Below are 16705 nucleotides of genomic sequence, written 5' to 3'. Positions count from 1 at the left end.
GACAGCCAGCGTACGCAATGCAATGATTTATTTTCATATTTAAATCTGAGCTTTTCCTGCTGCGGCAGGTCAAAATGTCCTGTGTGTGAATTATAACAAAAACCCTTCTCCACCTAACACACTGAAGTTTCCTGGTGTAGAAAGTATTGTAGACTCCATCATCCATATTTCCTTTTGCTGTATTTTCATGTTTGTCACATACATGTTATATTAAATGCAAGGACTCAGAAATCAAGTGTTAAACAATACACATCTATTTATTGGTTCCCAGGAGTCTTGCAGAGAGTTGAGCATACAACGTCCATGAAGAAAGAAAAGCATGACAGTCCAAAATTCAGACATCATAGCCAATGAGGCCCCCTTTGCCGATGCACTCTCCAATGTAGAACCACATCAACACTTCTGTGGCCACCAGTCCATTCCTAAAAGCATCCTGTGAGAAAACAAAACTGCATTAGATTTGTTTCTGAAAAAGTAAATGTGATATTAGCCACTGACGACCAATTTCCTGTCATTGTTTTCTGTGAGCACTGATTTAATTTCCTTTCATACAGCATAGACTTGAACAAAGAATACACAAGCATTTTACGTTTATGTTTTATGTCCCGGTCCATTAGAACTTAAAACAAATGTTTCTCTCTTTCTCTTAATTTGGACAACATGAATATTTATTTGAGTCAGTAATGGGTTACGGTTTGCTGTTGCAGAGTAGACACCTGTAAATGATGCAAACTCAAATTTTCTTCATCACCAGGAGGGATCAATAACCATTTATGATTACATAACATCTCCTCAAGCAGTCTATAAAATCTCTAAACCCATAGCTTATATACAAGTAAAAAAAGATTGGGAGATTTATGACAAAATTATTTTTGTGAGCAATACTGCAGAGATTCTGGCTTCCACCCCTGTCCATAAACCTTCCTGTAAACAGTTTACATAGTAAAAAAGTAAAAAAGACAACTGTACTCAATGAGGTCCAAGACAATCTATCTGGAAAAAAAATTAAAAATACAATTCACAATATATATTTTTATATTTTATTTTATTATTTAGTACAAAAAGCACCACAAAAGCAAAGGTTCCACTCACATCCACTGTCCTGGGGTGGACATCTGACAATTTGGTAAATAAAACTATAACAATTTGCACGGCTGGTCTCTACACAGAATAAGTGGGTCATTTGTTGTTTTTTATCATCAGTGAACTTTTGGTAAACCTTTATGATGAAAGGACATTTAGAATTCAAGAAATCAATTTTGGTCAACAAACTGCATTCTGTTTTACAGTTCGCCATTTGAGTCAAACATCTATGGCAACATGTTCAATATGTTTCCTCTTCTATCAGGATATCAGTAAGCCTCCACTTCTTGTTACCATGAACGCCCCCCATACAGCTACCACAAGTCTTGAGAACATTTAGATGCTGGAATTGGATTTTTTTAATTATATGGCACATCAAAAAGGTTTTTGATAACAAATACTTGATCTACTTTATACTCATATACTCATATTGCAATTATTTAGACAGATATTGCAATATGACTCACAATTATTGTGGGAATTATCATTTTAGCATCACAAAATCGTGATGATGTGAAATTTGTTGAGGTCTGTACCAAACAAACGTGTTTTCATAAATCTGGAGAACCAGATGTGAAGGACAGGGCATCTCTGCAGCTCTGCAGTACTTCATTATAATGCTGTTTGTCACACATTTTACCTTTTCAGAAAACGATTCGGATATAGTGACTCTGACCCACTGATAGTGAAGCACTAAAAAACACTGGAGAGACACACACACACACACACACACACACACACACAAACATCAATGTCTGTCTGACAATAACACACGCACCTTCACTGTGGTTTGACCGAGACGTCCTGACTGGACAGCCTTGATGAGATTTTTGGCCCCCTCGATGGCCTTGGGGATCTCGGCAGGGCTGGGGGGGACAAGTTCAACGCGGGCATAGTACCAGAAGGTCGCTAGCCGAGGTTTGGAGTAGGTGATAGCGGCTAGGAGAGAAGAAATATTGTAATTATGGTGAGTCTTACTGCAACTTATCTTTGCTGCGGCTGAAGCTAAAGTGCTACAACAGAGCTGCTCCTGCATTAGGCACACCGCTATACGGCTTATGCTTAATGCGTGTAAACAATACAAACCACACGGGATAGCTAGCAGAACAGCAGTGTAGTCAAAGGGAGTAAAGCAATGTGAAATCTTAATTCAGCTTTTACTGCACCAAACAGCATTAGCTAGTGTTATATTTACTTCATTCAATCGATGTCTGAGTCTCGTTGTAATTGACAGCGTCGGCCTAGCTAGCTCCGTCACATCAATACAGATTAGAGTAAATTTCATACCTACAATTTAGTTCCACGTCACTGGATACATATTATGATTAATAGCACAACAAATTCACTTACCGCCGACCAGGGTAGGTACTTTAGCGACCATTTTTTGCACTGCCTGTGCCATGTTGATGCGTTTGTCGATGCTAACTGTTCCCCAGCTGAATGTCACCTCCAGGACCTGGACCCGCTGCTGCAGCTGTCCACACAAGTGCCTGTACAGAAACAGCCTGCGAGGTCAGACCCTATTGTATAATTATGACGCCACAGTGACATGTTTATGAGGGCGTACGATATTTGGACGTATTTTGATTTTTGATATTTTAATACAATGCCCCTACAATGTTTAGCGTTACAGTTCAGTGACTTAATTTAGTAGTTAATATCGCTAATTAAAGTCAAACAGCTAATGCACAAGCTACATTTTTGCCATATGACCAATAGAGGGTGCAGTAAACCGTATTGTTTGTTTGATGGCTAACATCATAGACTATGGTTCACATTTTATTTTACTAATTACTAATGTTAATATATCAGATAAAGATGATTAATAGATATTCTAACATTAATTAAAGACATTTAAATAGGGATTCAAGTATTCATACACATTCATACATATGAGTGGCAGACATTTTACTATGATTATGCAGCTCCGCTTAGACTAAGAAAATGTATCATGTTAAGGAAATTTAACATGTTATAAGAACCATTCCAAGTCAGTAATACTTTTGTAGGCAACATAAATGTATTCATATATACATCACCAGGGACACATCTCACTCATCTTAACACCACCAAATGATGTTATAGTCATTAAGTCTTGTAATATATTTGGTCAGATCAGTTACATGAAAATCTAGGCTTTTCTGCTAAACTCTTATTATGTACCACCACTTTTACATTAGTCAAGAAACTTGTATGCTTTAATCCATTTTTCACATGGCTTTGTGTATTCTGTATTAGGTTATGAATGTTTTGGGAGTTCAACGTGGCAAACATTTGGTGAATATCATTCACATTTGGTGACACAGGTAAGATTACACCTGAACAGGTTACACAATAAAACAAAGATTTTTTTCTTCTGTCACTTCTATATCTGCTGTCAGCTACATTCTCAATAAACATACACGTTCTCTGCAAGAATACAAACATTTATATGTAATGTTTTATATGTAATACGAAAAACACATACATATAACCCCCCACTCCCACATGAAACAATACAATTAACATCAACATCTTGGTCATTTATCACCAGTACTTTATATTGCTGCTACTCATTTCGTTCCTTTAAAAAATGCTGCTGGAAGTTTCTGCTGGGTTACAGTCATATTAGTACAGTAAGACATTTAGTTAAGAGATTGTTTTTTTTAAGCCGTGGAGTATTTGATTTATTCTGTGATTATTAATTTTTTTAAATTAATTTATATTAAGATCATATGTGGAAATTGTTTAAATGTTCTTCTTATCTAGATCTGTAATACTGAACCAAAATACATTTTTATACCAAATATAAATACACATTATAACATTTCTTTGTGATTTGTACAACTGACACTGTTACAGTTTAATTTAGCTTATTTTATGTGTTTCATCTTTTGTATTCAAAAGCCTGGCATTAGATTAAGGCAATCTTGAATAATATAATAATAATAATGATGATGTTAGTTTTCTTGATCAGCTCATTTTGAAGTCTCTCCAGCAGGTACATGGTATCTTTGTCGCTCACAAACATGATATCTCATAATTGTCTTCCTCCTGCTGAGATACAAACAAGAAATTATGGTAAACATTGTGATCAATAATGAAGCGATAGTTTTGTAAATAGATTGTGTAATAGATATAATCTTTCAAAAGCTTTTTTACCTCACTGTCATTGATATCTCTGGTAGGTGTGTCAGTCTGCCTCGACTTGTTGTAGCCAGTTTTATCCATGACTAGTAAGGAAAGGAAATGTCCTCCTTCCTTCACAAGCATTATAACATCTTCCAGACATTTCTCCTCAACATTTTGTCCATTGACTTCTATCACCACATCACCCACAAGCAATCCTGCACTCTGCCCAGAGCCCCCAAAAGCCACCTACAGGGGAAAAAGCACAATCTAACACCACATTCAACAAAAAAATAATAATATCCTGAACTGCTCTCTTCTTGTTCTTTTTGCCTTAGTAACAAAGTAATGTTGACAAAGCGTATAACATTATTGAACCCCCACCTGGCTTATGAAGGTCTCAGGACTCTGTGGGACACAGCCCAGGTTAAAGCCAAACCCCAAAGAGCCTTTCCGGATAGAACAGAGTCTGGGTTTTCCCGAGCCATCCATTTCCTTTTGTGGTGTGTGCTCTGCTTCAGAGGCTGGTGTGCTGCTCTCCTTTTCTCTCTCATCAGCATCATCTTCACAGAAGAGAAGAGGTGATAGACCCAACTGCAGAGACAAGATAAAGGAAAGAAACCATAAACACTGACCTTTATCTGGATGTGGATTTTAGACATGGCTCTGGTGTTTTTTTTTGTGTGTGTTTTGGAATAGACATGTATCTGGTAGGTGATGCCCACCTGGGTGTAGAACTCCAGCCCCTGGGGACTGATGATGGTGAGGGAGACCTGTTGTCCACTCAGTCTCACTCTGTCCACAATTTCCTCATGCTTCAGTGACTCCACTGACTCTCCATTGACCTCTAGCAGCAGCTCTCCATCACGCATACCTGCCCTCTCTGCTGGACTGCCCCTGTCCATCTCACGCAGAACATGAGCTATTATTCAAACATACATAGAAATTGAAGTCAAAGACTAGAGTCTGGAATGTCTGTGTTTGGGTTTTGAGCTCTTTTTGTCCTCTCACTCACATATGCGTCCTGATGGCGCCTTCTCCAGCCGAAGGAGGAAGCCGTAGCCCTCGGGCCCACAGACCAGGTGGAGTTTTCTGGCTCTATAAGGAAGGTTATGTGGAACAGCAATGGTGGGCAGGATGGGCATCCTCTCTCGTATGTAGTTCTTCTCACTCTCGCTATCAATCACTAGGAGTGTGATGTGTTTGCCACATTTTTTCATCTACAGCAAAACATTATTTATTACTGCTAGACAAAGGCTGGACATACAGTAATCTTGGAATTGAGGATCAGCTGTTTGTGTACTTTTTAAAGATTTCTTATATTTATCAGTTGTAATAAGTTTGTTGCAATAAGTCTGATATCTAGTTTTGGAGTACATGACAACAAAACAAAGTACAGCAGAAGAGCTACTTTACTTTTTTAATCTTGATTATAAACCGGCTGACTTCCTACCATCCTACTGAGTGCAGAGTGTGTGAGATCGGACACTGTTGCTCCGTTCATCCAAACCAAGCGATCTCCTTTTTGCACCCCTGCCTTTTCAGCTGCACCTCCTGTAACCAGGCTCACAGAGAAGCGACCTTTCTCTCCTACAGAGAAGGAACAGGAGGAGAAACTGCGTAACACTTCACAGACTTCAACTTAACGTCCTTCTGATAGACATCTAATCTGAAACCTTGGACTTGTGATTACCAGGATTAGTGTTACCTTCCACGGGTGTGAAGTTGATGCCCAGACCTGAGACAGGATCCCTGGTGATGTGGCAGAGTCTGGGTGGTTTGCAGCTCTCTCCCTTGTGCGCTCTGGCCCGACCCCGAAGGTCTTGACCTCGGGACACGGCCTGCTCATACTCCTCCCCATCCAACACTAATAAACATAACTGGTGTCCACTTATCTTTATCTTCCTGGCCACCTGATTCATAAAAAGGGACACACAGTAGTTTCACAGTCAGTCCTTTGGAGAGGCTTCTGTAGGTTTAATAATGTAGGAAGCTCATCTTACCTCAGGGTGAGGAACATCATCAACATAGCAGTTGTTGACTTCCAGAAGCCTGTCTCCATCTTGAAGGCCACTGCGCCCTGCAACACCTCCTGACACTACATTTCTGATTATGTGGCCCTGACGTCCCCTCTCCACCCGCAGATGGAAGCCATAGGACTCCCCCTCCTCTCGTTTAAGAACACACAGACGTGGGCTGGGTGTTGACACAGAGTCTGAGCAGGAAGAGACAGAGAAGTGCTGTCATACCTTCTCTGAGCACAAGATAATTAGAAATGTGTATGCAGCATACCTGCGTCGTCTGTGATGACCATCACTGGGTTGTCTATTCCCTCTTTAGGATTAAATGTAAATTTCCTGCAAAAAGATAAATGAGAGACTTTTCAGTCACAAAATATTGACTATGAAATTAGGTAAATTGGTTGGTATAGGGAAAAAAGTATAAAAGAAAAGTGATGCTCTAAACATAAAGTTACCAGGGAAATTTACTACGCAGGAAAATTGCCATATTTGCTTTTCTACATTTTAATGAAAGTAATCGATCAATTGTATCAATTAGAATTACATTACATTTTTTAGTGCAGATTAATTACACAGCCTCACATGGGAATTACAACAGCACTTACCTGTGTACGGTAGGCCTTATCTTGGGCCCAAAGTCTTAAAGATTACTACGTTCCAAAAGTCAACATGCCAAGCCAAGTCAATTACATATATATATATAGGTAGAGTTTTTGGTACATGAATTGTGTAATTCTGTTTTTCTATGGCATGCCAGATCATCTTAACATTATTTCTGTAAGTAGTGACAGCATAGTCTTTAAGTTCAAACTGACAGTGAAATAATGAGAGTATTTCAAAACGTATAAATGAGATAGAAGATGAGAAGATGAAAAGATGAAAAGCAGACTTACTCTGTCAACCCTATGATTTCCACCAAACCTTGAAAAACACAGATCATATCGATTAACTGGCTTTAGCAGAATACGGTTGTGAAATTCAATATTGACATATTTCCATACATATTTACCATATTTACTCAAATATGTGATCTAGTTACCATATTTATTTTTAATCTGCATTGATACTGCACACCCCGGATCAAATTTTACAGCATAGCAACACAAATCAGTCATGATATTATATCTCAGTATGATGAACTGTCAGTTACATTATGATACATTAATTTGAACTTACAGCTCAGTGAATCTCTCCGTGGCTTTGTCTACTAAACTGTGAAACACGTTGAAACAGGCTGGTATTTGAGCCCTGGATGACGTATCTGCTGACTTTAACTATCAGCTGAGGCACCATAAAACTGGGTTTGACTTTATGTGATTATCTTTAGTCTTTGTCCTCTCTAGAAGGGCAGTGAATTAAAGAACATTGAAAAACCTCAAAGTTGCAAATGTCTAGTGAATATGTAACAGATAAAGAATTAAAACTTGGTAGGACCTGCGTGGCACTTACATAAATAAACATTAGTTTCTAGGTGGATTATTGCATCAGGACAACTGAAATGCTGAAATTTTATCAGAGACAAATACCCTTCAGACTTGAAATAAAACCATTATGGTTAACAATTTCCCATTTGGCAGAGCGTTGCCCTTCATTAAGGGGCAAGAACAATGTATACGCTTATGTCAGTTTATGACACCACATGGGTTTAAAAAAACATCCCTGTTACATGACCAATATGACTGAGTCATCACATTTTATTCATTCATTTTCTTTCATTATTATCCAGTATCCAAGTTGTGTGCTGCAGGGATCCATATTGGGCCCTGTCCTGTTCGCCATGAGGCTGCCTCCTCTGTGTCTGAGTGTAAAATGTACGTTTACACAGGCGATACTGTTTTATACCGTGTTACTGTTTCTGTCCCATTAGCCATAGAGAAATTACAGCTCTCAGCTTTAATACATTGTAATATGCATGTATTAATATTAAATGAGTACTTAATCAAAATTAGACAATATTCATGCTATTCTCTAGATGCAAAGATATAGATTTACACACACTGTTTAACAGTGAGAGGGTCACAGAATATAATATCTTGGCATCTGGCTTAATTAGACATTTAGATTGAAATATCACATAGAAAACCTTGTTGATAAACTGTGACTGAAGCTAGGCTTGTTGTACAGAAGTCGAAGCAGCTTCCCCCTCAGCTGTAGAAAGAGGATTGCAGTTTCCTCTCAGATCTGGATTTTGGGGATGTCAACATGTTGCTGCCTCCAGTCTGAGGCTCCAGACTCCACTTACCACTCTGCTCACAGGTTCATTACTGGCGGTGATTAAGACACTCGCCACTGCGATCTGTATGATAAAGTTAGCTGGCCTTCCCTGTCTGAGAGAAGTAATAACTAGTGGCCCTTGCCATATCTCATCCTGACTGCAATGGCACTCTGGCCTGTACTTAGCCTGCTCCAGTGATTGGTTGATGCTCAGGCAGCCTTGAAGCAGAATTGATAGGATAATTTGCCTGCTGTTTGTGCAGCAGTCTCATGGAATGACGCACTCCAAAAAATCCACACCTTCTTAAATTTACTGACTCTGTCCTTGTTATATTTGAACCACTACATTAGGAGGAACAAAAACAGCTTATACACTAAACCACCACTGTCCTCTACACTGCTTATCTGTTTGGTTCATCATGTCAGTGACACTGTGTCCTTGTTTCTCCGACACAGTGTGAAACAAAAACAAACTGTTGTAATAATGTAACACTCTTAGTAACTCTCTGCTCCCAGATGAAATCCATCTCTCACATCACATCTATGTGGCTAAGCAGCCCTTCTCCTGAATAGCTTATACGCAGGCACTTCGGTACAGCTAATGGGTCACTGTTTGCTTTTCCCCACCATAAACCTTCTTTCAAATGTTCTAGGGCATAGGGATCCTCTATATACACACAAGGACAAGCTGCTGAAGCTCAGCTAGGTCACTTAAATAGTAGCAATTGGCTTTCTTCTTAAAGATGAGAGTTTTGAGTTGTTATCTAAACAGACAGATTGAATTTCTGTCAAGGTATAGAAATCAAGTCAAGTGTTCTATTTAAAATCTATATTTAATTAGACATAGACATAGACAAAGGTTGTTAACACTGTGTTATACAAATTTGGCGTGGAATGCAGCACGTAGAATACAAAGACAGGTATTATAAATACAATGAGAGTTCAAAATATAAAAAAAAGAAAGAAATTATTATTATAATTACAAACTTTATGGCCAAAAAATACAACTTAAATGAGACAGCTCATATAAGATGGCTGGAAAACAAAGATTAGTACGTTTTGAGAGGTTTGAACATATTACCTGTGCTTGATCTCATGTTGTGTCTCTTTCCCATCAGGTCAGCAGTCACAGACGCATATACCAGAGGGAGAACTGAACAGGCAAACATTTATTCTGACCACAGAGAGACTCCTCCCTTTTGACGGACACCATGGCTTAATGTTTAATCAGTGTGTGACATTTTGAGCACACATACCTATGTCTCCTCTGTGGACTGAAAGAATGAAAGACAACAAGATTGTTTCCTACTGTCATCTTGTTATTCTGGGAAAGATGTAATAGTTTTTGCATGTGTGCACACAATCTGTGCTTGTCACCAGAGTGACTGTCAGTGTCAAGGCCAAAGCTCGGTGATAAGTTGCACAAACAGACCAGCATTTCAATCGTCAAATTTCAAATGGAGGATGGGGGAGGGAGATGAGAAATCAAAACATTATTACTTGTCATACATCACTTAGACATGCACCATTAGAGATGGTAGGTTATTAACTGGTTTCATGTTTTTGCCATTTCACCATATTTTTCTGCCATTTTTTTTAACTTAACTGATTGTGTTGTCTGTAAACATTCAACAGTCAGGCCTAATATTTCTCTGAACAAAATGTTACATGAGATATGAATGTTACAGTAAAGCGATGACTTCCAGCATTGAGCTCCAAGTTTGAGAAATTGTAATGAGTCAACTCATTCAAATCCATCGTGCTTTTCTGTGTGCTGAAACCTCCAAACAGATGAAACAACCATCAACAGAACAGCACTCTTTTCTTTAGCATGCAAATTGGAGAACATGCTCCAGATTTTAGTCGTTACTAATGGTTTCTGACCAAATACAAGCGAGTGTATCAATCAATCAGGTTCACACATTAGAACACCCGACACCCCTACCCCAACACACAGACAGTTGGTGCATGTCTGTTTGAACAAGGTTTTGTGTGGGGAGATGATACTTTTAGTACAGTTTCTGGTTAAAGCACCCTTTATGGTTTATTTCATCATCGTTTCCATAGTATTCCACCAAGCACTGTCAATGTGGCTTTGTGTACAGGTCCACATGTGATAGCTCCACAACAAGCACAGGACAGTGTCACAGTGCAAAATGTGTCACTTATCTCTATTGTTCTTCGGGTTACGAATGTGTACAAAAGAAAAAAGCTTATATGATGTATAAACGTGCACCTCTGGTTGGAACATTTATTAGATAATTAATAACGTGGTTCCTTTGCAAGGTAGTTAAGCATTTTGAAGTAAGAGCATGCTGCAATTCAGGATAAATTAGATCTGCTTGTGCAGAGTCAGACGCAATGCCACCGTTGAGCATGGGAAGTATTTAGATGCTGTGAAGGAATCACTGTGTACATGGATTTGATATCAAAGCCACAGAAGCTTTCTCCTAGACGGATTACCAAGTGGCATCTTCTGCAAGTACATGATACTAGAGTCTCAGCAGGTGGCACTGCAGCATATCCAGAATATTCCACCTTACTCTGTGTGCTAATACCAATTTGAAGCATGGACATTCATTGTAGGGGAACTTCTGCTGTTCTCTAATTCTTCAACACTTCAATTCAGTGTTTTATTTAAATTAATTTTAAAAAAGCTTTCTATCTTTCAGAAAATAGATAGCAGTTTCTTCAGAATTGAGTGTTGAAGAAGATATCAAGTGAACAAATTAAATTAAATTAAATTCACCAAAAACATACAATAGCTATCATAGTGTCACTCTTTTGAACATCAGCTGCAACAATCTTTAACAAGTTAAAACTGTATCAGTACAGTCAGAAATGTCTAATTAAAGCCTCAGTCCACTAGATGGCAGAAAAATCAAAATCCAATATGTCTGCACAGAAAACAGTTAAACCATTTTTATTGAAATTACATATAATTTCAATTAGGAAAGTTAAAGTAATATTGTGTGTCTTGTTACTCCATCATATTTTATCATCCCTGACAAGCTCAGTCAGTAAGCTCTAAGTAAAATGCTAATTTTTTAACAGGTCTCTACTGTAGGTTTTGAATTTTGTTTTTTAGTTCACTAAAGGAAGCTGAGTCATACATATGTTTAACCAAAGTGCATAGACAGCAAAAGGTCCAAACTTTGGACAGTTCACTATTCAGATGTTACATCAAAATGATTTGACTTTATTGGGTTAGGGGGAGGTATTTCAAAGTATTCCTCCTTTTGCTTGCTAGGTGCAAAGGCCCACACACAGTCAATTAGTAACTTCACCTCCACTGGTGTTCAAAGGTTAGGCTACAATATAGCTTGTGGAAATGAAATGAAAAAATGGTGACTCAAGTGCAAATATGTGTGTCATAGTTCAATGTAGCACACACACACACACACACACACACACACACACACACACACACAAATGAAAGTGGGAGCAAAAATAATTTGAACCTGCTAAATGACAGACAAAAAGTGTATACAGTATGTTGGTGTGATGACACTCCCTTAACCTCTGGAGCAGGGAGGATGAGAGAGAGAGAGAGAGAGAGAGAGAGAGAGAGAGAGAGAGGATCCAAAGAGCCAATAGGGCTTCTGTGGGACTTTTCAATCCTGGTTCCGGATCCAAGTGTCGGTCCTGCTCGGCCATCCCTGATGGGATCCTCCCAGCCACAGAAAGACTCACTGCTCCCATCTGTGCTTAAATCCTTGCCAAAGCACTGGAGTGTACTAACGGTCAAAAGTCTGTAAAGGAGACAGTTACCTTTTTGTAAGCATGATCCCAGTGGCTACACATATCTTAAATCCAAGCATGGCTGCTCTTCTGTGGACCAACTTGACCCCCCCACCTCGTTCAGCTGCAGGAGACAATTTACAACAAAAAGAGATGGGGACATCTTGTTAGAGAGCCTGTAAGGAAAGACAAGGGCAAGTGCTGCTACACTACCAGCGCTGCCCTTCGCTTTGCACGGAGCCGGAGGCTAATCTCAGCCTCAGTGGGCCTGTGCAACATCCTTGCAGAGAGTCCAAAGGGCACTCTTTTATCGTGACACACATGGCTTCTCTGTGTTTCCTAGGCCTGTGAATCCATGGCAACAGCAGCGTGAATGGTCTATTCAGGACAGCCTTCACTACACCCTCTGCCTCTAAAACTATAGATCAGCAAACAAATTGCATAGTTGGTTTGGTCCAGATTTTTTGGACTTGGACCCCAGGGGGAATCAAAACTAATCTCTTTATTCTGAAAATAGACAAATAGGGTATACTACTGTTAATGCTCCACACAATCCTCATCTCAACAGAGATTGACCTCTGAAATTCATTCATATATGGATGTGCAAAACAATTATTTGGTTATTGATTCAGGATTGCTAGCTCAAAATGTTAAGATATGAAAATATAGTATTTTTAGGGTGTATATACATAATTTAGGGCTAAGAACAGATATTTGTGTTATGGTAATGAAACTTTCTAGATGTAGCATTCTCTATTTTTTCATGAATTAGATTTGAATAAGATGTTACAAGAAGCAAAAACATTAGTGGTAAATGCTATGTGTGAATTTAAAATAAAATATTTAATACTAGATTTCTTTAAGATGAACATGGTGACACAGATTTATAATGCAGGAGTTCTCTCTTGAACATTTTTGAACAATTTACCCCCAAAACTTCCCCTTTAACATTTGATTGTGAAATGTTTCAGGGTTTTTTTTGTGTATGTGGATTTTTTTTTTAAGTAACTTTGGCCAGAGGATCCTTCTGGATGGATCAAAATCCAGATGTTGTCTAGGACTCTGATGCTCTTGGGACAATTCATTATTATGATACCACAGAAAATAGCAAAACTGACAACAACTTCACAGGGAATTTCAACATCCTTTCTAGTCCAATTTAAAGTCCAACATTTCATTCATGTTTTTTTTTCTAACGGGGTGTGTTGTCTGTTAATGAATCTGCAATGAATGCTTACACCTGATGTACTTGTCTATGTCATTTATCCTTAAAAACATATGCCTGCACTGAGTAGATTTTTGGCACTGACCTGGTCCTTTGATTTAGCTGGTATCTCTATATCAATGTTTTAACGTGAGGATGAATTAATTTTACTGTTATTCTGCAGTAGATATTAACACAATGCAAAATTGTGTAAAAATGTGCCTACTCTCTCCCACCTATTGAGACAAACAACAGTAATCTTCTAAATGACTATTACTTGGACACAACCTTTATTAAATAGGAGTTTATTTTCAACAGTATCATACGATGGTGTTCTTGCAGTGAAAAGTTTAGGGGTCTTGCTGCAATCCCCACAGGCATCATAGTATGTGAATCATGGTGTGTGATTGACAAATACCATGTACTAATATTCCTGCAACCACTATTTTCTTCAGAAGCCATAATTGCTGGCTCAGCGGAATGACAACTCTGCTGAAGGGTCAGCTTGTTTGAGGAACGGCGTTTCCAGCAGCTTTCATTCAGTTAGATTGAGCAATTAAGTTACATCCTCTGCCATGAGAAATTGTGGATGTAAAAAAGGGAAACGATCACTTGGGTGCACACTCCACCCCACAGATATTGCATGATTTTGACCCAAACACACACATTCTGCTTATAGACTTTGAAGAAGAGATATTTTATAGCCTATAATTTTCATTTCTCAGATTATCTTGAGAAAATGCATGAACAGATGCTTATTTCTTACATTTGACGTTATATGTTGGTGTAAGAGGGAAAATTAATCTCTCAAAAAATATTCCATGAAATGTAGCTTTGCTTGCAAACTTTAGCTATGGCATAATAGTCGATGTAGGACATTTCTTTCAGTAAGAAGAAGCTGTTTGCTTATCTACTTGTGTCATGAAAACAGCTGCAAAAAATGCTACAGTACACACAAATACTGCATGCACACGTACATTTAAAAGGTTTGTCACAGTAAAGTGTGTCCAGATCATCAGCGTATAGGTGAATGTTCATTACTTTAAATTAAATAGTGCATATTTAACAGTAATGTTTAACAAAAGAAAATAAATCAAGGTCATACGATGAAGAATGCGAATGTGAAGCACGCTGCTGGAACATATGAAACCTAATTTAAACACAATTAATGTTGTATAGATGGTTTTTGAGTAAAATAAAAAGTTGAATTTCGGGCTTGAGTTCAGCGTGTTCTGATTGGCTGAGAGGAACAAGTGTACAACACGTAAGACTGACGTTAATTTACAAAGACGAATGATGTGGCAAAAATCAAAGGGCGAATAGAAAGAAGTAGTTCCAGTTTTACACATGTTCTTATATATATATTTAAGATGAAGTCTTGTGCCGCTGTTTTGGATTCCAAAGAGAATATAAAAACAATGTAAATTTACCAATGAGATAGTAATTATATACGCCATAATGCACTTTTAAAAAAGTGTGACTGCGTATTCATCCGCCTTATTGAGTGCACTTCCATTTCCGGGATGTTTTCTCTGCTGACCAACCTCCACCGCCATTGCAGGTCCAGGGAGTCGGTGTAGTGGCAGTCAGTCGTTAGCCAGGGAAGCCCGCAAGTAAACAGTTTAGGGACGAATTAAAAAAAGTACCATCACACCGACAGTACGCTTAACACAAGGCTTAGAATTAATTCATTTGGACTTTAGATTAGAGGCTCCCTGGCTGTCCGGCTAGGATCTGAGAGAAGAAGCCGTAGTTTGTTAGCATTAGAAGAAACCGGAGGAGAGTGAGAGAGAGGAACCGCCATGGCTCAGATCCTGCCTATTCGCTTTCAGGAGCACCTGCAGGTATGTGGATGAATGGGTGGTTAAATTGTTAAGTAAAGTTTGTCTTTCAGTCGCACTAACAGCGAGATTCCCAGTGGCTCCGGAGACTTTTCAAACACAAGTTGAGGATTGCTAACAAGCTAAGTTAGCTCTCGCGAGCTATGCTAACTAGCTTGGCAGGGTGGATGACGTTTATCTTAGTTAGCATCTAGCCTTCTTGCTAACACTTTGACTAGCCACCCTTGTTCATGAAATAAATGACGAAAGTGTGTCATTACATCAATAGAAGGTATATACATGTTGCTATGGAGTTGTAATCAGCAACAACGTGTTAGAATCCGTTCTTATATCGATCATAAAGACATTGTCAGTAAAAGTATTCGTTTTCCCGGAGTATACACTGCTGGTGCAGATGGTCACTGACAGTGCTGCGAGAAGAATGATTGTTAGAACAACTATAAACACAATTATTCATTATCTTATTAACGTTGCCGGTACTGACGCGGTACACCACTTGCCACCACATACTACCGTGACAGCTAAATAAAAAATGAGAAAATATTTTCACATTTACAGCTCAGTCGCTTTTTGCTGGGGGTTGACATGTTGAAACATATGCATCGTCCTATAACTTTGAAAATGATTGCCCGACCTCAGGAGGATATCACGTTGGCTGGTTGTAGAAATGGTCATGTGATGTGTTGTGTGTCCGATAGCTAGCTACCCATGTTGAATGACTTTGCCAAAGTTGGCTGAGACTCAAGCATTCACTGAGACTGACTTCTGTTTCTGTTTAATTCTTTTTCTGTTGTCTGAGACACACTTCCTTTGATATGGCAGGTACAAGTTGGTACTGTTGCATATCTTTGTAACGGGAGACGAACAGGTGTTTTGCTCGATTATGCAGCCCTGTGTACTATCAGGACTGTGCTTGCTTCTTGGTTTAAATGGCCACACCTTTACTATAACCTCAATAAAACTGCCAGTTCGTCAGGTTGAGGAAGTGGAAACATTTGTGTCTCATCAAGCTTATGGATGCAGTTAGGAGTGCTGACTTTCAAGTGTAATGAATAAATTATAGCGACTTTTGGTGCTTCAGTCAAGCTTCAAATGAGAAATGTGATCCCCCTACTTTTTCGGTTTCAAGAGAATCATTTGTTTATTCAATCTTTTTTATTGCTTTTGTAACCTAGTCTGAACACAAAAATGCTTTAGGCCTCACCATCTATGAGACTGGTGACTTTGGCCCTAAATGTAGGCAATTTACTTGATCCAGGATGTTGTTTTTGCTCTAGTTTTCCTTATTTCTATGAGGCCCTGTCTTTGTTCAACGCTTAATAATAACTGTTTCGATGCTGATCCCTGAAAGGAGGTCAGAGGTCAGGGTCAGTACCATTAGAGTTGATTGTTACATTCAGTATCTTGTTTAGTGGCAGCTAAGCAGAGTGAATATTTGAACTCAGGCCTTCTCATCTTATTATTTCTTCCTGCAACTACATAATTATTGCCCT

At 38.7% G+C, this 16705-nt stretch overlaps 3 protein-coding genes across 5 annotated transcripts in view; 1 reads left to right on the top strand and 2 right to left on the bottom strand.

Annotated features, from left to right (window-relative positions):
• Positions 1–231: 231 nt before the first annotated feature.
• Positions 232–2589, bottom strand: atp5l (ATP synthase, H+ transporting, mitochondrial F0 complex, subunit g). Its single transcript, XM_051400879.1, has 3 exons — positions 2434–2589; positions 1862–2022; positions 232–433 (listed from the first exon to the last, which is right to left on the bottom strand). Exons 1-3 carry the CDS (start codon positions 2483–2485, stop codon positions 335–337), a joined length of 312 nt encoding a protein of 103 aa, XP_051256839.1. The 5' UTR covers positions 2486–2589; the 3' UTR covers positions 232–334.
• Positions 2590–3081: 492 nt separating this feature from the next.
• nherf4b (NHERF family PDZ scaffold protein 4b) lies at positions 3082–9685 on the bottom strand. 2 transcript variants are annotated; one of them, XM_051400877.1, is made up of 11 exons: positions 9508–9685; positions 7106–7133; positions 6484–6548; positions 6195–6406; positions 5900–6104; positions 5645–5781; positions 5207–5411; positions 4917–5113; positions 4576–4785; positions 4225–4440; positions 3082–4119 (listed from the first exon to the last, which is right to left on the bottom strand). In XM_051400877.1, the coding sequence occupies exons 1-11, from the start codon at positions 9593–9595 to the stop codon at positions 4084–4086; spliced, it is 1599 nt and encodes a 532-aa protein (XP_051256837.1). In that variant the 5' UTR covers positions 9596–9685; the 3' UTR covers positions 3082–4083. The 2 variants fall into 2 exon arrangements, with proteins under 2 accessions (XP_051256837.1, XP_051256838.1); XM_051400878.1 differs by lacking the exon at positions 9508–9685 and adding an exon at positions 7389–9457.
• Positions 9686–14907: 5222 nt separating this feature from the next.
• cltca (clathrin, heavy chain a (Hc)) overlaps positions 14908–16705 on the top strand; it is a 33001-nt gene continuing 31203 nt past the window's right edge. For both annotated transcript variants that reach the window (XM_051399831.1, XM_051399832.1), the window contains exon 1: positions 14908–15215. In XM_051399831.1, the coding sequence (XP_051255791.1) occupies positions 15174–15215 (42 nt within the window). In that variant the 5' untranslated portion in view covers positions 14908–15173. The remainder of the gene's footprint in view (positions 15216–16705) is intronic.

The sequence above is a fragment of the Dicentrarchus labrax genome, unplaced genomic scaffold, assembly GCF_905237075.1.
Source record: "Dicentrarchus labrax unplaced genomic scaffold, dlabrax2021, whole genome shotgun sequence".
In the NCBI taxonomy this organism is placed as follows: Eukaryota; Metazoa; Chordata; class Actinopteri; family Moronidae; genus Dicentrarchus; species Dicentrarchus labrax.
Note: the sequence above shows the minus strand (reverse complement) of the source record. Positions and strands in the feature narration are given on the sequence as shown.

Coding starts and splice junctions, on each gene's coding strand:
- atp5l (XM_051400879.1), bottom strand. CDS start 2,485: ATGGCACAGGCAGTGCAAAAAATGGTCGCTAAAGTACCTACCCTGGTC. Junction 2,023..2,433: donor AGTACCTACCCTGGTCGGCG/GTAAGTGAATTT, acceptor CTTCTCTCCTAG/CCGCTATCACCTACTCCAAA. Junction 434..1,861: donor TCGGTCAAACCACAGTGAAG/GTGCGTGTGTTA, acceptor GTTTTCTCACAG/GATGCTTTTAGGAATGGACT.
- nherf4b (XM_051400877.1), bottom strand. CDS start 9,595: ATGTTTGCCTGTTCAGTTCTCCCTCTGGTATATGCGTCTGTGACTGCT. Junction 7,134..9,507: donor CAACATGAGATCAAGCACAG/GTAATATGTTCA, acceptor GTGTTTTTCAAG/GTTTGGTGGAAATCATAGGG. Junction 6,549..7,105: donor GAAATCATAGGGTTGACAGA/GTAAGTCTGCTT, acceptor ATCTTTTTGCAG/GAAATTTACATTTAATCCTA.